Source organism: Thermobia domestica, chromosome 18 (genome assembly GCF_964235325.1).
Source record: "Thermobia domestica chromosome 18, izTheDome1.hap1.1, whole genome shotgun sequence".
Taxonomy (NCBI): Eukaryota; Metazoa; Arthropoda; class Insecta; order Zygentoma; family Lepismatidae; genus Thermobia; species Thermobia domestica.
This window is the reverse complement of record NC_137471.1, coordinates 21,469,301-21,491,166: the sequence shown is the minus strand read 5'-3', so window position 1 is coordinate 21,491,166 and position 21,866 is coordinate 21,469,301. Positions and strand designations below refer to the sequence as shown.

Here is a 21,866-nt window from a genome sequence, read left to right as displayed (position 1 = left end):
ATCGACATTTTGATTTTCATGAATAAAATTGATGGTGATTTGTTTTTTTCTCCATAGTTCGTGATTTCATCACAGTATCAACTAGCCAGATCCTTCACAGAAGGTCGATTTGTATGAAATGTTTAAACTAAAACTACTCCTTGTTTTGCAACCTTTAAAAGGAAGAATCAAAAGTAATGCATAATTTTAGCTTTGTCTGTCTTGGTGTGTGAATAATAGCATGCAAATATGCTTTAATTAATTTTCTGGTTTTCTTTTTTCTGAAGGTGTACCACGTAAGTTCCAATCGCTTTTTATGCCACGACAAGTATTACGGACGAAGTTTATCTATAGCAGGCTTCCAACACGCGCTATACCAGTTTTTGCATAACGGAACAAGATTACGAGTGGACATTTTGCCTTCCTTGATTCAGAAATTGGAAGAATTGGATTTGGTCCTCAGCCAGCAAGATACATTCCGCTTCTACACGAGTTCTCTCTTACTTCTGTACGAAGGCAGCGATCCAGTAGCCGAGACATGTGCTCCTGTTGTGTGTGATGGCGTTGGGGAGGGGCAGGTGTTTCGGTTTAACCATAGACAGATGCAGAAAGGCCGACGAAAGCTTGGGCGCAGTGTAAGTGCAGACACTATGGTGTGTTCTCATTCTTTAGAAGCAAGTAACAACAGTCATGTAAAGGAGTTCGTGAATAAGCGAAGCCAGCAAGAACGATCACGCAGTTTGGACCCAGATCATAATTTCAATAGTTTTAACAGTGATGAAGGATTATTGAGTGGAGATAATGAGCCTAATAATCCTTTGGTGGATGTTCGCATAATTGATTTTGCACACTCCACGCACAAGGGCCTCGGAGATCCGATTGTGTATTCTGGTCCCGATCGAGGTTTTCTCTTCGGATTGGAAAACGTCATTGGGTTGTTAAAAGGGATTGAAAGAGAATATGGCTAAACGTAGAGGTATGTAGGTACTGCAATTTCTTGGTATCAATACTTCTGTCGGAGAGTACTTAGTGTGTTTATTTTGACATGTGTGTTATCAGTTTATCGCCATTAACGATAGTTTTATTTATTGAAGTTTCGTGTCCCTTTTCAGCACTGGGGCTATATGAGATGTTGACCTCTCTTTTGTGTGGGTTCTTAGCTTCCTCACGAAGGTCCTGAGAGATGATCGAGCACCGAAACATACCATTCGCCCCTGGTTGTCTTATTTTTTGAAGCTCCTAGCTGCATCAAGAAGTGTCTTATTTTCCAGAATGATTTCCAGAAATCTTGATAGGTCGTCACAAGTTCCGTTGACATTCTATTTTCTCTGACTATAAAGCTTTTATTACACTAACTAAACGCTAGTTCGACATGTACGTTACTCACTGGTATAGTAAGAATGTACTGCATTATTTCCAACATATTTTAGCATCTGGTTTCTTGAAATATGTACTCCATAATTTACAGTTATTATAGAAAAAGAAATCGCCGTGCATCCGGTGCTACTGTTTCCCTGTTAAAGCTGTAATATTGAATATATCGCCTCTGCTGGGGCCATGAACGGGAACACTCCTACCTCAAACGGCAAGAAATTACTGAGACATGCAATTTCTAGTTCTGTAATAAAGAAACACTTCTAGTATTCAAAAAACATTAACGCTTGAAGCTTTGAACCTGTCTATTCACTTTTAAGGTATGAAAGTAGTATTCGTTAATTTAAGTTGTGAGTTTAACGTCCCGTTCAGTAGCAAGGCTATATGAGACGAGGACCTACTGATTAACGTGGAATCCGAACCACATGAGCTCCCGCCGGGAATCGAACCCGGGTCTCCCACGCCAAGTAATATTCGTATGAAGATTTAACTTGTTATGGATACTTTCACTTCGCACCAACTTATTTCACTGTATGCACTCCGTCCCTTGATGTTTGATTGTCTACAGTTTGCACAGTGACATTTCTGTAACGGAAATACATGAGTACCATTTTAGTATCCATGAAGTAATTTTGTATATAAATGAACAGGTAAAACTGGATTATTCAAGGGACGAAGTGCATACAGTGAAAGACGTTAGTGCGAAGTGAAAGTATCCATAACAAGACAAATCTTCATACTTTCACACCCTAAAAAGTGAATGGGTAAGTGCAAAGCTTCACACGTTAGAACAATGTTAGTGCTTTTTGAATACCCAGAGTCAGGACTGGCCCTCCTTCAGTGTCATTATTTTCCCTTCCCTTTTCTCCAGAAAGAACAGATCTTAAAAGCCACGATTTTAAGTATGCTACCACATGATGAACAACGAAGAGGAGGGAAAGAGCACTCGCATTCAGAAAAGCCTAAACAATACAAATACATTCTCCTTGTGTCTGATTTTTCTTTAAATAATAATATGTTAGTGAAAAATAAAGCAAAGACACCTGCAGAGGAAAGATGGTAATCCTTTTTATAGAATTCAATATCGAGCTTCAATCCCAATATATCGATTTGCAATTTCAGTGCAACTAGCTCTTTTACCTTTATTTCTTGATTTTCCTTCTACATCTGTTGAAAAATTAAAAAAAAAAAAAAAAAAAAAACTTGTTTGTGATAAAGACAAGACTAGTTTTCATATCAAAGCTGTGATAATTAACTAAATGGAACAGGTGTTCGCTACTGTTTTGAGAATTGAGTTCTTCTATTTAACAACAATCAAGCAATTCATGCTGGGATTTGTTTGACGATTTGGTTTAGCACTGTCCATGTGACCTTAAACTAATGCGACCTAAATATGATTTATGCATGTAGTATTGAAATAGAAGGTCAGCTTAACAAATTTAACTACCATCATCATGAAGTCTATTTCCAACAAGAAATATTTATTTTAAATAGTATGGTTTTGCCGCCCCATGCAAATGGACGTGTTGCACATTATGGTAGAGCTGGCCCTGTTCGGAGTGTTTTCTTTATTACATGACTGGAAACTATACAATGTCTCAGTGATTTCTTCCAATTTGTGGTAGGAGAGTTCGCGTCCATCGCTCCAGTGCAGACCAGAAATATTAAATTTTAACAGGGATACAGTAATATCGGATGCAAGGCTAGTTTTTTTTTTTTTTTTTTTTTTTTTTTTTGTATGCTTATATATGCATCCTAGAGAATCTTTTCTATCAAGAGTTGGTATTATAGATTTCAAAACAGAGAAATTACTTAGCAGTTAATTTCCATCGAAACTAATTTTAAATTTCATCCTCAGTTCTGTCAAATCATTAAATAACAGTGTTAGGGCTACGCGATAATACAGACGCAACAATGAAAAGAATTTCTTCATCATCATCATCATCATAGATATTTTGCCATTATTGGCAGGTCACTTGCTGCATCTGAGAATCTTCCATGCTCCACAGTCCTCCGCTAACCTCTTCGTCTCCACGTACAATTTCTCTGTTTGATATCGTCCATTAATTGTAGTGTTTCTCGTTTCCTCACTCTTTTCCTTGCCACCATACCCTCTAGCACGTCCCTCATGATACTGTTCCTTCCTAGCCAATGTCCTAACTAGTTTCTCTTCCTCTTCTTAATAATATCTAAAATTGTTCTTTCTTCTCACCATTTCTAACACCCTCTCATTCGCTTTCCGCTCGACCCAACTAATCCTTTCCATTCTTCTTCACACACACATCACGAAAGCTTCCAGTCATTTTTCATCATTTTTGCGTAATCTCAATCTTTCTGACCCATAAAGTACAATATTCCACACGAAGCATTTTACGAGTCTTTCTGAACTCTTTATTCTAGGTCCCACAAAACAGTAGTTTTTTTCCTGCTAAGGGCTTCTTTCGCCATTCTTATCCTTGCTTTTATTTCACGTTCACATTTCATATGGTCACTAATAATACTACCCAGGTATCGAAAACTGTTCTATTTACTTCCCTCCTACTTCTATATTTGACACCGACCCCGTCGTTCCAATCACCACGGCTTTTGTCTTTCTAACATTTGTTTTTATTCCATATTCTTCACAGTCCTTCCTCAAGTTTTTTTAACATCTTATTGATTTTTTTTTTTAGATTCTGCAATAAGCGCCATATCATCCTCAAACCGTATACACCAAATCATTCTACCTCCTACTGAAATGCCGTCGTGAACTTTGTGGTGGACGAACACCGTGCTCGTGGGTTTTCTCCGGGTTCTCCCATTTCCTCCCACTTTCTTCATTCCACCATTTCATTCATTTCTCATAATCACCGTCTCCTTTAGCCTAACCGGCATATGCGTGGGACGTAAAACTGAAAGATTTCATTTCATTTCATTTTTTATTGTGTAGGCTCTTCCTCACTATCTCTTCTAGATAGATATTAAATAATGTAGGCGAGAGACGGCAACCTTGTCGTACTCTCCTTCCAATTGCACTCTCCTCTGTCAGTTCCTCCCCTATTCTAACACTCACTTGTTGGTTCATATATAAGTTTCTTATGAGTCTTTGATCTTTCCGTTCCAACCTAACCTTCTTTAGAGCTTCCTACAACAATTCCCAATTGACGCTGTCAAAAGCCTTTTCTAGAACAATAAATACCCTTAAATCAATAAATAAATCACATGTATCTCTTTCCCTTTTTCTGTAAACCTTTCCTCTATCACTCTTAATAATCCAATTGTATCTGTTGTACCCTTACCCCTCCTGAAGCCAAACTGTTCCTCCTGAACTTTTCTAGATCAATAAATACCACATAGACCTCTTTCCCTTTCTCTATAAGCCTTTCACTGATTTAGAGCTGGCTTTTTGTAACAACAAAAAATGTAATCGTTGTAAATAACTACCAACAACTAGTTACACCATGCGTATGATATTAAGTCACAAATGGCATAGTTAATTAATTACAGGTAATTTAATATTTTAACCCGGCCATTTAGTTAGTTATGTCCGTAAACCTGTAGAGTGTATTTCGAAACCGGGCGGCGCCAGAAAATCTGGCAGTCCTATGTATATCTCTTAAGAAAGAGTAAAAGCATAGGAATGTAACTGTAAATATTCGACGCAAGAAAATGGTAGGCCAGTTAAAATAGGATGATAAAGAAACATTTCAATGAATAATTCCTGTCGAATATAAAATTGTTAGGAATTTCTGAGCGCTTTATCATCCCATTGAAAAATGCCTGTTTTCTTGTGGTGATTTCAGTTCTATTGAAGTTTCGATTACTCAAGAAATTGCCAGTACCAATAGAATGTATTAATATTTTAGAAGAATGCGTGAGTAGTTGTTATGTTTCTTATTGTTTATGAATTATGATAGTAATAGTAATATAAAATGTTATTATTTTTTTAAACACACAATTTTAATGTATAGTGTAATAATATAAAATCATAGAATTTAATTTCGTTTACCTGCCGATATCTTCAAAGGTTGGGCTTTATTCTTCAGGTAAGTGCGTCTTCTATAGTACATCTTTTTATACAAAGTGGTACATAAATGTGTTACAATGTTTTGGAAACAGATTCCTTACATCAAAATAAGAAAAAAACAAGTTTATGTGGATCTGTACTCAAAAGTGGTTAGTTTCGGAGTGCCGAAAAAGTGGTTAGTTTCGGAGTGCCGAAAAAGTGGTTAGTTTCGGAGTGCCGAAAAAGTGGTTAGTTTCTGAGTGCCGAAAAAGTGGTTAGTTTCTGGGTGCCGAAAAAGTGGTTAGTTTCTGAGTGCCGAAAAAGTGGTTAGTTTCAGAGTGCCGAAAAAGTGGTTAGTTTCGGAGTGCCGAAAAAGTGGTTAGTTTCAGAGTGCCGAAAAAGTGGTTAGTTTCGGAGTGCCGAAAAAGTGAAATGAGTGAACTTTGAAAGTTCATAGCTCCACTACTATGGGACCTATCGTAGTCGGGTCAAGATATCACTGAGGAACTGGAATGTGAACTATTCAAATATCCATATTTGAAAATGCTTCAGTACTTGCACATTAATATTTAGAGAGGTAGCTGGAGGGTGATCTAGTACTCCCAAACAGTCTCTCTAAAAGTGATTGTGCAAGTACCGGACGTTCTGAAAGATGGATATTTGGATAGTTCACATACTAATTCCTCAGTGATGTCTTGGCCCGACTACGATAGATCTCATAGTAGTGGAGCTGTGAACTTTTAAAGTTCACTTATTTCACGTTTTCGGTACCTTATAACTCCGAAACTATCCACTTTTGAACACAAGTCCATATGTACTTTTTTTTTCTTATTTTGATGTAAGGAATCTGTTTCCAAAATATTTTGACACATTTTTGTAACCCTGTATATGTATGTTTTCAACCTAAGCCTTGAACAAATTGTGGGACCTACAGGGTGGTCCGGAAGTGGGCATACCCCCCCTTCTTTTTTAATTTCAACAGTATAGTGTTAGTTATGGTAGAATGTCTGTACACAATTACCTTGAAGTCTTAAGAGTCATAAACATTGGTATGATCACCATCCATGTCGTAACACAGCTTAATTCTGCGCCAAGTTCTCGCAGATGTTTTGCGGAGATACTCCGGAGTCACGAAGGTGAAGGCGTGTTCCACAACTGCACGTAATTCCTGCGTTGTGTGATATGGAGTGTTTCTTACTTGTAGCTTTATGAAACCCCAGAGAGCATTGTCTGGTGTCGTCAGATCGGGACTTCTTGGAAGCCAGGCAAAGAGAGCTGGTGAAGATGCACAACCTCTTCGAATCCAGCGGTCAGAAAACGTCTGATTCAGGTAATTGCGCACGTGAATCGGGAAGTTCCAAATCGTGAATGAATATGGATAGCAATGTTTGCCAGACAATGTCAAGCAATGTTACCAAACAAATGTGGATAAAACCTAAAACTGTCAGAAAATATCAATTAGGGGTACGCCCACTTCCGGACCACGCTGTAGGTACTGCTTTACACTTAGGAAAATTTCGTAGCTACCAACAGTGGATATAACAGTCAAAATTTAGGAGTACAATTTTTTTAGCCCGTAGAGGCGATGTACAACGAAGCGGTACCTAGGAGTTTTAGTAAAGTTAGGCCTGTGTCTAATAACTGTAACTCATCAAGTTTAGTGATCGTGTCCAATACGTTTAAACCACAGTAGAATAAAAAATTTACAAATTAGATATATCAGACATAAAAGGACGAACCATTTTTCATGTAATTGTAGTGGCATTTATCAACAATTTTTCAGTGTTTCCGCAACAAATCTTTAGTATAAATTTTAGATTCAAAATTAAAAAAGTACATATTTGTATATCTGCAGAATAAAGCTGGATCTCTGAAGATATCCACAGGAAAATAGATGGACGAATTACACAAGGATCAGTTAAAGAATCAACGCAAAACTATAATAAAGATTTTAGTAATTTTATTATACTAGTAATATGTTAAATTAGTAATTACCTCAACTTTTTTTCCCCTTCATATTTTCGATTAGTCTTTGCCGTACAAGAGTATTTAATAGACTGGATAAGCTGTGTATTTTTTGAAGACGAATATTTTTATTTTTATGTATTTATATGTACATCTAGATGTTTTAGAAAAAAAGATTCGCATGTATGTGTTTTTAATTACTAAATAACATTGCTTATGAGAGAATATGTAAACTGTTAAGTGTGAACTATTTCAAGAGAAAACAAAAATTCTTTGGAAGGATTTAATCCATTTAGCTTTCGGTCGTAACTTATTAATCTTTTTCGGACGTTTTGTAAATGTTCAAATGTATTAATTACATTTCTAAAAGCAAATCATTGAGACGTACATATATTATAATATTGTAACTTTCTAAGATTATAGTTGTTTACTCACTTCATGTTGTACCAGATTCATCATTCAATAGTATCAGCCAGTACTGATATATATGAAAGAAAGAAAGAAAAAAAAGAAAAAAAAAACATTACTCAGCTGGAGTAATTCAATTTTTGAGTCACAAATACATGATTTTCTCGAATATTACTTAGCATCAGAGTAATTTCGTTTTTCTGTATAAGTGTGGAGTGGAGTAATGTATTCTCTTTACAAGTAGTTACTGTAATCAGAGTGCGAACTAAAAATTGCACTGATTGGCTAATAGGAAAATGTGCAAGAGCGGTCATACGTTGAAAGCAGGGTCGTGCCGAGCGGGGGGGCGAGCGGGGCAACGGCCCCGGACGCCGAAGTAAGGGGGGCGAAAAATTCGATAGAAAAAAGGAAAAATTGCTTGGAACATACGTATGGGTGCGCCGTCTTATACTTTCGCCCCGGGCGCTGATTTTCCACGGCACGGCCCTGGTTAAAAGTATCCTAACTATATATAAAATTACATGAACTGACTGACATAAAATAAAGGAGTGCTTCCGGTTGCCGTGAAAAGTTGAAATTTGGCATGATTATAGCTTTTCGGGACTAACTAACTGAAAAATTGCCAAAAGTGAATATTTTTAAGTTTTAGGGGGTCTAAAGGAGGAAAGAAGAAAATCCCCACGTTATTTAAATGGGCGTTTTTTCTCCCCCGACCTATAATCTCATATTTTAGGTTCTTAGAATTGGAATAACAACTTGAAATTCAGTATGCTTGTACGTTTTCGTTATCATTCCGTAAGTAAATCACTAATAATAATTTCCAACGTCAGAGTAGTTTTATGGGCAATTAAAAATTTTTTCCCATCTTATTTATATGACATCTTCTACACTCCAAAATGTTTGCGCACTTCGGCAGGATGAGAACAATGAAATTTGGCATGATAGAAGCCTTCTGGTACTGATCCTCAAGAGAACTGCCAAAAGTGAATATTTTTAGTTTTAAGGGGTCTAAAGTGGGGATGAAGAAATTCCTATGTTATTTAAATGGGGTGTTTTCTTGAGATACAAAATCTTATCTTTCAGAAAGATGAAATATGAAAAGAAATTTGAAACTCCGTAAAATTGTGGCTTTAAGAGGTGAGGTCATAGGCCGAGCAAGCGGGTTGGAGGACAGAACTCCTAGCTAGCCGAAAGCTAGTTTATGTATAAAACCAACACTAAGTTCGAAACCAAATCATTTTCGTTGTTTGTAATAGGTTTCTTTATTTAATATAACTTGGTAGCAGAACAGATCGTAAAACGGCGAAACCTACCAGCCGATTTTGGTACCCCGCGCCGTATCCTGATTCGCTATTTACAAGTATTGCATAAATCGTAATCTCTTCATTATGAGGGTCCTGCATTTTCTTTTTCTTGAAAACTAATCGCGTTGGTCAGTGCTATTTTTATGACTTCCAGCATCTAGCCTCATCGTGACTGGAATTGTAGCCTCGTCGTGATTAAGTAGTTCGCACTCTGATTACGAGATTTTAAATTGTACGAATTTCCACGTGAAATGTATCTCGTATGGTATTCTAATGAATCATTAACAAAAAATCTGAATTTCTGTGAAGTATAGTACTTGATGTTTTTTTTAATAATGTATTTTAAGAACTTTTGAAGTGAAACAATAGCTACAAGTTATTATTGCAAAGAGTATTTAATGAACAAAATATCAAAAGAGTTCATTCATCAATGTAATGTCTATCATGGGTACTATAGTTTGTTAAATATCGGTCCATTATAATGTAACGTGTCTTGGATCGTCTTCCTATTATGTAAGTTTAAAAATAAACATCTAATACTGTTACAATGAAATAATTAAATTTGATATCTTAAATATGAGGGAAGATATCAAGAGTCTTCACTGTGTTCTGCACTACATTTTAGTAAACGGTACGCTCTGCTCCATTCAGGATAAGCCAAGGTATAGTTTTGTGTTAAAAATCTTGGCCACCCACCTGCCTTTCAAGAGCCCCGTAATCTTATCTACAGTTGAAATTAAATTGGACAACTGTGCATTTTCTTTCACCTAGATCCAAGTTTTAGAACTTCTCAACATCCAGTTGCTAGAATATCACCTTTGTTTATTGTTTATGTGTGTTTTTATTAGCATTTTGTTTGTTATTTAGGTATTTAGATGATGATAATGAAGAAAAGGAGGTGGGGAACGTTGTGAAGACTCTTAAAGTAGCTTTAAACAGCTTGCAGTTTATAAGGATTCATTCAGAAAAAGTTTAGTGTTGGTGCCACGTAACTGGGCGGATGAATAGAAATGCGCAATGACAATGAGAATCACAAAGCATTCGTTAATTATGTTTCACCCAGAAAGAGACAGTAGCAGCTCTGTTTCTGTATTATATTTTTAATTATTTTTATGTTGGTACATTGATTAGTCTGTATTACATCCATTATTAATTGATTTTTGTTTGTTTAGATAGTTAACTAAGTTGGTCAGTGATCAGAAGCAACAAATCAAGGCTGATACTAAAGCGGGATATTCAACAGACAATGTTGCAAGATGTCAGTAATGTAGCATCGGCGATAGAACTATGTAGCATATCTATAAAATAGTAAAGAAACTGGTTAAACTATAAAATCTTCATGATGTACAGAAGTCAGTCCGTTTCCATCCGAACAAACTGAAGTTATTGCTTACGTAAAGAGATTCTACTTCACCACCACCAGTCATGGTTCATGTAATGACCACCTGTATGAATCATTGCACGACATCGCAGTTTCCACAGCAAGGTCATTTCGTGTCAATTCAACTCACGACTCAATCCGGCCCTCTCGAATTTCTTTAAAAATTTGTACATCTTTTTTCGTTGTGGAGGAGACAGCTCTACATAACATTTAATTACACTAACAGTGATCGATCCTCCACCAAGCCATTGTACCGACGTTGTTCTACTATGTAGAAAAACATAAAGTTTGCATGGGGAAAGAACGTGATGTATCCTTCCCAAAAAAGAACTCTTTTTTTTTTTGGTGGCGTTTTACCCATTACATCCTCATTCTGCTACACAACAATTAAGAGACTAATACATTTAAGGGCACAGTTTTCTTGCTCTGTGAAACCCGGTTTGACAGTTAGATAGAATGAGGATGGATTTATGTATGTAATTAGTTCGGATGGAAACAGATTAGCCTCTGTATTACTGCTTGCTCTGTGAAAAACCCGGTTTGACAGGTCAGACAGAATGTGAATGGCTTTATGTCTGCAATTTGTTCGAATGGATACAGATTAGCCTCTGTATTACTGCTTGCTCTGTGAAATCCAGTTTGACAGATCAGATAGAACACGAATGGGTTTGTGTCTGCAATTTGTTTGAATGGAAACAGATTAGCTCCTGTATTACTGCTTGATCTGTGAAATCCGGTTTGACAGGTCAGACAGGATGCGAACGGATTTGTGTCTGCAATTTGTTCAGATAGAAACAGATTAGTCTCTAGATTACTGTATTAAGTAAACTGTGTTTTGAAAAGTCGCATTTGAAGCGGAAGGACTCTCGCTTTGCCCGTTCGACAACACCCCAGTTAGTGGCAGCGACAGAAGTAGGGAATAATTATCAATATATATAACTATTGATTAGTTGATGCTAGTATTTTTAATGAAGAAATGCAGTCTGTAGTATAGACGGAAATTTGGGTAAAACAGCAATTGTTCTAAATATAGTATAGAAAAAGTAATGAGTAGGTTGGTTTAACTACACAAGAATCAAGAGTTATTACGAGTATTAATTAATAGTTTAAAATAAAGTGTGAATTAAACTAGAACGATTTTCAACAACTACTATACAGTTGTTATGTTAAAAATGTAGTCTCACCTTTTTTTCAAGCTTGTAATTGTATGGATTGAAGTAGATGTATTTTCAATTTTATTATTATTTATGGTACATGTGTGTTATTATATTTGCTTTGCAGAGTACGAGGGTTTTCTGTAACAATTGGCAAAATGTTTTAGTTTTATTTCATTTATATCAATTCTTTTCTAACTTTAGGTCTGTTTGATTTAACTAGTCTTATAAACTTTTTAACGTTCGTTGAAGTGCCATATTGTTAGGCCAAGTGCTGAATGCAAGTGTTGTTGCGTTGATATGCTATTTTATAATAGGAATATTATGTTTTTAAAGTTTTTATTTTTAATAAATGCATTTACAGTGTGTAATTTATTTTTTATGATGATATGTTTGTATGTTTTTATGTGGCCAGCTCAAATCCTTCGTAGTAACAGTAATGTGATGAAACTAGACGAAACAATAGTACTTTCCAGAAGGCATTTGACACACCCTTGCCTATTGAAAGAGACTGATCCCTAAAACAAAATTGTTTTGATTCCTTCGAGTCGTAATGTTCTCTGATTTTCTCTTACATTTTTGTGTACAGCGCGTCAAATTAGCGTTTTGTCAAATTTTATCTTTATAAAATACTAATCTTAAACTCGTATTTACGTAATCTTAACTCTACGTGCTTATTCGTAGACGTTTCGGTGCTTGTTTGTCATCGTTATCGGTGCATAATGATTAAAAAAATATTTACATCGAATAAATTAATAATACGGATGATTAAGTGAAGTTCAAGGTTAGTATTTCATTAATAGATACGCATCGTGTGAGTTGATTTAACAAGTTTTATCTTGTTTTTTCTACATATTTTCTTGCTTGACCTTTTCAGACCAAGTTTCCTTGTCCTTTTACCCTTGATGATGATGCTTCAGATAGCTGGCGAAATATTCGAAAAAAGAATCCTCGCTTTCCATTTGATCACTGAGTATATAATTTGTTACATTAAAATCTGTCTTCATTTCAACAAAAATACTTTCTTCATTAAGAACAATGGACTTAAAGATAGCTTCCATATTTACAAGCTTAGGTCGGCCACACCTTGACTACCTTTATTTACATTCTTAGGTCGGCTGCACCTTGACCAGAGAACAGGACAACTGATGTTCGGTACTGTGAGCAATGCATTAAAGCAGCATATTCACTCGACCACGTGATAAATGTCTCTCCAACGTTGAGACTGTGATAAGTAAATGTTCTCACCCCAAATTGGGGATCTAGACATATTCGTGCAGTACTGACCAAGATTGGTAAAAATGCGAAATATGAGCGGCAGACATCAAAGGGTATAGGAGTTAGAAGAGTGTAAAGCTAACATTGCAGTCTGTGCATCCCTCATCGCTGGTCTAGTGGCTAACGTGTGTGCCCAGGTTCGATTCCTGGTAAGAGCAAGATAACTTAATTTCACAATAATTCACTTTTTATGAATCTCCTTTAGGCTAAAGGGCGTTAAGCAATCCAATTCCTTTTAGAACTTCTACTGTATAAAATGTTTATATGCAGACACATTAAGTCTAGCAAACGTCCAGAAGACTTGGTAAAAGTTTCTTCCCAGCAATCCGTAAACTGTGCAAATATTTAGATAAAGGAGAGGGGGTGGGTCAGAAGGAAATACAGGCAAAGTCTGATGGACAGACACCACAGAGTTGGAGAGCAGGAGGCCTTTAAACCTGTGACCAAGAAACAGGTCAGAGAGGCAGAAAAGAGAAGGTGGTAGGTTCCATAGTAGAAGTTCGAAAAAAATGATTTTTTTTTTTTTAAGTTTGTCACACAATTATTCCCTCTGGGCGAAAGAAGAAATATGACTCGTAATTGAATGAGTGTGAAGTTATTATTTCCCGCCGGGAATCGAATCCGGGACCACGTGAACCAAAGACATACGCGTAAACCACTGAACCCGCGATGAGTGCTTGGAGGCATTCGAGACTAACGTGCATTAAAATTTTCCATATACAGCACTGTTGGCTTTTAGACCTTTCTAACTCCTATACACTTTGATATCTGCCTCTCAATTTTCCTGCTTTTACTACTCTCGGTTAGTACTTTAGGAATGTATATACTGTGTCTATATTCCCGATTAAATACTTGAGAGACACGGTCCATGAACTCAAGCCTCTCCACACTCTTTAATGCCTCCTTCTACCTCAGCGTGGCTGTCTTGCTTCTGATCAGTGTGCGGCCTATCTCAAAATGGTTGCTGTGTTGTATGGCTTAAAAGTGTTATCAGTTCTATTCCCACTTTTATACTATTAAATCGTTAGGACAGTATATATTGTGACACGTATTGTACAGAACATATCCGATGTTGACCAAATTTGGCATAGAGATAGATCTAAACATACTTAGTATCACGGGATCCAGGGTCTATGCAGACCTTTGGATCCCAAGTTATAGACTATTAGATTTTTGGGTTGGACTTAGTGAAAAAATTGCTGCTCATGTCAAGGGTAAAAGTATCCATACACAGATAAATTTCTAATTGCTCTTTTTGTTCTAATATGGGGACGCGGAAGCCAATAAAAATATAATTGCAACATATCCATCCATAGGGTCACGAAGAAAATGACTACAAAATTAGGATATAAATTTGTTTTGTGTCTCAAATATTATTGATTACAGATATCTTTTAAAGTGCAGATATGATAATTAAGAAATAATTAGCAAATTATTATTATTATTATTATAGTTCCGATTCCAGTTCGCACCAAATGGACTGTGTGGTAGACAAATACCGTGTGCATGTGTTTACTCGGGTTCTCCCGTTTCCTCCCACACTCTTCATTCCACCATTTCATTCATTTCTCGTCATCATCGTCTCCTTTAAGCCTAGATGGCGTAATCGTGGGACGTAAAACTTAAAGATTTAATTTCATTTTTGTATTGTTTATTATTTTACTAAGAAATCAGAAGTTTCTTATAAAAAAAGATTTTTGCATATGACTAAGTAGTGTTTGTAGTGTGATATGTTAAAGGAGTTTCTTCTTTATGGTCGACAGTGTCTGAAATATTAGGAAAGATTTATATCCCAATTTTGAGATCAGTTCCCTCGTCTCTGGATGAGTTGGATTCCGCGTCATTAAAGTAGTCCAACAAGTACAAATAGAAATTTATCTGTTTTTTTTTTTTTTTTTTTTTTCAAATCATTGACATGAAAGATAGTTTTGTCCGCAAAACAAATTCACTAATCTAACTAACTAAACTAACTTTATGGCCTATGGAACTCGAAAGTTCAATGCCGCGTTCACAAAAACTCTCCATTGACTTCTATTCTTAGCCAACTGAATCCAGTTTCTATTTTGTGTTCCTATTTCTGCGAGATCCATCTTAATATTGTCTCTTCATCTGCGCGTAATTTTTCCAAATTGTCGTTTTCCGATTGGGTTTCCAATGAAAACTTTGAAAGCGTTCCTGTTTTCTTCCATTCTGGGTATTTGACCTGCCCACCTCTCTCCTAGATTTGATAACTCTCACAATGGTTGGTAAACTATATAAATTATGTACTTTCTCGCTATGTAGTTTCCGCCATTCTCCATTCCCGTTCCTCTTGGGTCCAAATATTCGTTTCAGAATCTTATTCTCAAATACTTTCAGGCTACGTTCTTCCTTCAGATTAAGCGACCATGTTTCACAATCATACAGCACAATAGGCATGGTTATCGTTTTATATATTTTAATGCTTAAAATTCCTCGACACAATTCGCGACGACAAAAGGTTTTGAACTGAATAATAATATGAATTCCCGCAAATAATTTTTAGTTGTAATTTTTACCTTTCGCATTAATTTTTAAAATGCAGAAAAGTGGGAACAGGACTGATCAATATTTCTTTTAATAGCAAAGAATAAACTATTGAAATAAAACATATTGTAAGTCTTGTGTAAAATGTAATTATGCAAAATAATGCAGGTTTTAATTGTCTGGCTGCATGTATGTTTCATTACCTCGTAAATTCTGTTCCAAAGTTCAAAAAAATTCATATTAAATGGACTTTTCTAAAATAAATTTTAAAGAAAAATGATTTCCAAAAAAACGTTTCATGTGGTACATTTAGAACTCAGCGATATTTTTTTTTAGTTGTAGTGTAATAACGGACTGTTGTCAATATACTTTTTTTTTTTAATCCACAAATCAGGTGTGTTGTACTGGTATGCACTTCCAGTAAACGATGTTTAGACCTGTCATAGGTAATAGTTGGTAAAATGTATACTATACCTTTTGAGTCTGACGTACTTGTGCCTCGATTTAATGTGGTCGGATTGTATAGTTTAAAAAAAAAATAATACTTCGGTGTTTAAAAAGCAGACAATTCATTGTAATAATAATAATAACTTACTAATGGAGTCAAAGTACCAAGAAATTATCATTCTCATTTCTGTGTTGTGAGAATTGATAAAGAGTATAAATGTATGTGAAATTTGTGTTAGGCGTGTAGTGAGAAAAATACTTTGAAATCAAACGTAATTGTAAATTCAGAAAATGTACTATTTTGGGTATTTTATTGTTGTGCTCTGTTAGGTGTTTTATGTCTTGTGTTAGTAGCTTTGAATGTGATTTAAAAATTCAAGAAAGTTAATACTAGATGGGCTTGAAAATTATTTGTAAGTGATTTGAGTTAAATTTTGGTTTTGGTGAGTTTAAACTGATTATAAAATTTAAAATAATATATGAAACAAGCAGATCACGATAAAGGTATATGAATAAAATAATAAAAATACGAGGGGTGGTCAGAAAGTAAGGTTACAAAACCTGTAGTGAAACGTGTATATATTATTTCATACAACTAATACAGCCAACAGATAGTACATACATTAGGTTATTTTTCGACATAGTTTTCATATCAGGTGAGGCACTTGTCGCTTCTTGGGATGAGTTTGAAGATTTTCTCCTGGTAAAAATCCTCTCCTTGCGTGTTCAACTACGTTGTCACGAAATGTTCCACGTCCTCGTCTGAAGCAAATCGACGGCCTCCTAGGTGCTTCTTCAAGTGCATTAAGAGTCTTCATCCCGGCGAAATTAAAATACCGCTTATTTTACAGTAATTATGTGTTATCTACAAATAGATAAAAGATAATTGAAATGTGGAACAAGAGCGCCCTAGACAATATTACTTTACATGAGCAACCGTTATCACGACTCACTTATCTGCTTTCGATTTCGAACCATTTTGAAAATTGGCATTTATTTTCGCGTTTCTAAACAGCTGAAAACGGAAAGCCACTAGATGACTTGTGATAACGGTACCTCACGCAAAATAATATTGTCTAGGGCGCTCTTGTTCCATATTTCAATTATCTTTTATCTATTTGAAGATATCACATAATTACTGTAAAATTCGCGGTATTTTAATTTCGCTGGGATGAAGACTCTTAACAGGTGAAAGTCACTTGGAGCAAGGTTGATGATGTGTTTTTGCGATCTATGTTCAAATATGTTGATGCTGTGCTGGGTCGGTCATTGCACTTCTTGTCGGTAACGTTTTCTGTACCAGCCGCAAACTTTCGACATTATTCAGCGACATGATGACGAGACATTAACAGTGTCTACGTAAACCTCTATCAGCTGCCGGTGAATTTTAGCCGCAGTTACATGTTTCGTCCACAGAAATCGAATAACTGAGTGGACTTCTTTGCGAGACAGTTTTCTAAACGAGTCGCCATTTATGTTTACCTACAACTAGCGCCATAGGTGGCGGGTGGCTGAAACTCTACAGAGTTGCCAACTCCATGTATTAAAATTATCGCATATTCCTCATTCCTCTATAACAGACGAAACTCCAGAAATATCGGCCTTGTAACGTTAGTTTCTGATCCTTCCTCGTATATACGTTGGGCTGCATCGCTTATGAATAGAAATGAACAAGAACTACTCAAAAGTTGCAGAGCAGCTGAATATCCTACTTTCTTGGGTGGAATTAGAGACGATTAAACAGTGAGCACGTGACCGCTTCACTGTATATTTCTTTTAAATTTTGTTTGCTTTAGTATGATATTTTCGTTACACGATCAAATGTTTTGTAAATAATTTCTGCTTGTGTTCTCGTGACATAGTTTTGCACACTTTTGTGTAATCTAATGTATATGATGCAATATTGATTGATTACTATAGTGCTGCCAAAATGTCTTGAGCCGTGGCAAAAATGTGAACTAAAGCTCACACCCGCTACACACCCACGCGTTGAGCCAATAAGGGTTCAGCTGTTACTAAACGAGATAGCCTTAGCGAAAGGGAGTGGAATTCCTTCAGTCGACACCAGCGCTCGGAACGGAAGACAAGGTGTCAACTCAATGTGGTATATCTATAATATGAATTGTTAGACGTTATTATAAGTAATTCTAAACAAATTTCAACAACTCTGTTCATCTGGGAAACTGTTGATAAATCCTTTAAGAATTACGGTTATTTTATGATAATGTGAAATTTTGTTCTTTTCGTGGAAATTTCAATCTACCCCATTCCCTCTCCCACTAACGAAATGGTTGAAGAGAATCAGGTAGCCTCTGTCAATCACCACTCACATTCCGTTTTATCGTTGCTAGCCTTTAGCAGGATTCCTTGAAGGTTTATAGCTGTACCCTAATGTAGGCTAAATTTCCATATTGGAGTAATATACAGTCAAATATTATGAGTTGTGAATAACTCACCCGTTATTTAAAAAAAAAAAAAAAAAAAAAATACATTTTTGGTAACTTCATTCTCTCGGTCACGGACGTATCTGGCGAGGGAAGGGGGCGGGGGAGAGGATGCGTCTCCCCAATATTTTGAAGTACAAAATATTCAATATTTTATTCTAATTTAATTTATTTACTAACGAAAGAATATCATATAAACAGTAATTATATTTATTTAAAACATAATATTCAGGCTGTGAAACGGTTGTAATCGAGTTCTTGTTATACCTTAGGGGGTTCGTAAAGGTAAGCAGAAAGGTAACAAATGAAGTCGAAGTTAATAAACAGGTTGGGCTAGGTAGTACCATTTAAATCACTTTCTTTGATGCCCCCCCCCCTTCAATTTTACATGCCAGAGACGCCAGTGCTCTTGGTCCTCATTGTGTTGGGTTTACGGTACTCTACTGTAGCTGAAAATAAAATTATTGCTTCAGTGAATTTTAGTCGTGTAATTTTATATTTCTCTTGTGGTATATAAATTGTATAAATAATTACTAAACCTTATGTTTAAATTTAGTTTTTATTTAGATGAAAAATTTGATAAACATTTTCATCAGAGATCAAATTTAGTTTTTATTTAGATGAAAAATTTTATAAACATTTTCATCAGAGATCAACCGCCGAAGTAATATTATATTTAAAATTTAAAGCAAATGCAATATGTTCAAAGACAAATATTTCCTCAAACTGGGAAATATTTCACTACAAATACTTACTATTTGTTTGAGTTGATTTCAAGTTTAACGTCCATTTCAGCAGCGAAGCTATATGAGACGGGTTCTACTGATGAACGTGGAATCCGAACTACATGAGCTCCCGCCGGGAATTGAACCCGAGTCTCCCACGTCAAAGGCACGTACGCTAAACGCTTAACCACGAAAGAGCTCTACTAACCATTTGTATACAAGTGAATATCTGTACGAGATAGTTAGGGAAAATAATAATAGAGAATTGATTGAGGCAAATAATAATATTTAGGGTCAAATACAGGATGTAAAATAATATTTTCCTCGTAATTGTAGAGGCACCAATTGACAGAAATAAAGTGTTATAGAGGGTTAAGAATAGAGTTAAGGAATAATTTCTTATGGTTAGAATTACATGACATAACATTTTTAGAGTTTGCTTCCACCAAACTTACATTAAAAACTGAATTAAACAATTATACCTTATAATAAAACACTAATTTTGAACTCGTGTAAATACCCATTATTTTAACTTGTTCGCATACATTTGAGTGACTGCTTGTTAAGTTCAGGACGTATCCATTATGAGCGCAGATTCAAAAAGTTGGTTCTTCATCTCTGAATTTGAACCAAAGACATGAAGCCACGCATTGTGGTGATAGTAAAGTACATTAACCCTACGGTAGATGAATGTTTCCGGTAATGTGAGTCCAGAAAGCAATGTAAAAATACTTTTGTGGAGACTTACTGAAGATGATGACAAGCAGTCATTGAAACGTGTATGAGCAAGTTAAAAATACAGGGCCTAAGCAAGGATGTTATAAAATAGAGGATCTGCCCATACGTATCTTCATGCTATGAACTGAATGAAGCCATAAAACAACCGAGCATCGTCCGAGCTGACACATCTGATTGGCTACTCTCGTTTCCGCCATGATTATTGGCTCGAAACATTTCGATCGTAGTGGCGCAGAGTGGGTGTGGCGAAACTGTGACGCATGACTTCACGATTTTGTTGTATGGGCAGATCCTCTGTTTTATAACATCCTTGCGCCTAAGTGAATTCAAAAGCAATATTTTTACTATTTAATATAGTGGCGTACGTGAGGGATGTTTCGTAGTTTTAACCCACTTACCCCCTTGAGCAAGATATGCAAGAATAAAACATTATGGTATGTATACAAACGTCTGAACTTAGGAGCTTAAACACCGTAGCCTCCCCTTCACGAGGTTTGTACATACGCCACTAGTTCAATATACATCTTACAATTCATAAAGTAATATCATACCTTCTCCTAGTAGTTGGCTTTAAAAGAAAAAAGAGTGACAAGAGTTTTCTGAATGTTATTCTGGGTTCCATTTTAAGTATACAAGATACGTTTGGTTCTGAATTTATTCAGTTTGAGTGGCATATTAATTGAATAGCCCTTAACTGGGATATAGAATACCCCTTCATGGTGAGGATCGTAACACATTTGCTTATTGGATTTAAACTCTAGGTTAATTGTTGTGGATTTATTGTTAAGAGCCTGACATACTAAAAATAATACAAAATTTACCATTTTTCTTTTGGTTATTTTTCATAAGTGAAAGGAGATAATGAAATACAACTTACCACAATCATAGATAATGTTATTCTACAACAGAAATTATGAAGCTGAAGAATTTTCATTGTTGTCATCCATAGATATTACAGTGTTGCCAGAATAATATTTCTCTAAAATCTAAGTTAAGGCAGCGACTAGAGAAACGATCTCAACTGCATTTGATTACGTATCATGTTGTCTTGGAATTCTGTGAACTACTATTTAAACAATACTTGTATTTAGTTTGTAATTAACAGAATAGTTTTAACATACGGTTATGAAAATTAAATAATGTTATTTAAAAAATAGTTCATGGGATACCAAAACAACATGATACGTAATCAAATGCACTTCAGTTCGTTCCTCTAGTCTCTGCCTTAATTTACAGTTTGGGTGAAATGTTATTCTGGTAACACTGAAAATTCTTCAGGTTCATATTTTCTATTTCTTCAGATTCATACCACATTATCTATGATTGTGATAAGTTGCATTTCTTATCTCCTTTCACTTATGAAAAACAAGCAAAAGGAAAATGGTAAATTTTGTACTATTTTTAGTATGTCAGGCTCTTAAGCGTATTGCTCTAATAAAAGTTAGTTTGAAAACTAGGGAGCTAAACGTTGTAAGGGAAGAACGAAGATTTGATTCGATAGGGGTTGAGTTTAGCGTCCTGTTGAGCAGCGAGGTTATATAAGACGTGGGCCTACAGCTTAACGTGGGATCTGAACCACATAAGCTCCCACCGGGAATTGAACCCGGTCTCCCATCCTAAAGGCGCGTACGTTATCCACATACCCATGAGGGAGTTGAGGGGATGAAGGAGGAACGGAGCTGAACAAAATTCCTTTTAAAAGAAAGTTTCCAAATATATATAAGATTGTGTAATAAATAGTGTGTACAATTTTTTTAGATGTTTGTTTTTGAAATACAAAAAAAATCTTTTTGAAATAAATGTGCAAGGAATCCTAGTCTACTGACTTTCTAAGTTGGAATTTTGTGAATTTGGGCAGTCTATCGGTTTATTATTGTAAGCAATAGAATTTTTATCACAATGTAACTTGTATACGTAATATTGTAAGTGCTGGTATTTAATTTTTGTGCTCAATTTATCAATATATGTATTTATCATTTGTTGTTTAGATTGCTAAATATTGAGGCTGTTTTGCCGCTTTCGTTATTGTTATTACTATTACTTTAATCTGTTAAGAAAACAAAACAATTCTAAGAGTACAAAGTATGTAGCAGAAACTAACTTTGCACTTATTTATACGGTAGTTGTTATTGACGACGAATGTATAGTGAAAGCGATAGGCCTAAGTTTGTGTCGCATA

At 35.6% G+C, this 21,866-nt stretch overlaps 1 protein-coding gene across 2 annotated transcripts in view; it reads left to right on the top strand.

Annotated features, from left to right (window-relative positions):
- LOC145675587 (inositol hexakisphosphate kinase 3-like) overlaps nt 1-19,220 on the top strand; it is a 50,436-nt gene extending 31,216 nt beyond the window's left edge. For both annotated transcript variants that reach the window (XM_081746114.1, XM_081746115.1), the window contains exon 6: nt 267-19,220. In XM_081746114.1, the coding sequence (XP_081602240.1) occupies nt 267-947 (681 nt within the window). In that variant the 3' untranslated portion in view covers nt 948-19,220. The remainder of the gene's footprint in view (nt 1-266) is intronic.
- Nucleotides 19,221-21,866: the final 2,646 nt, after the last annotated feature.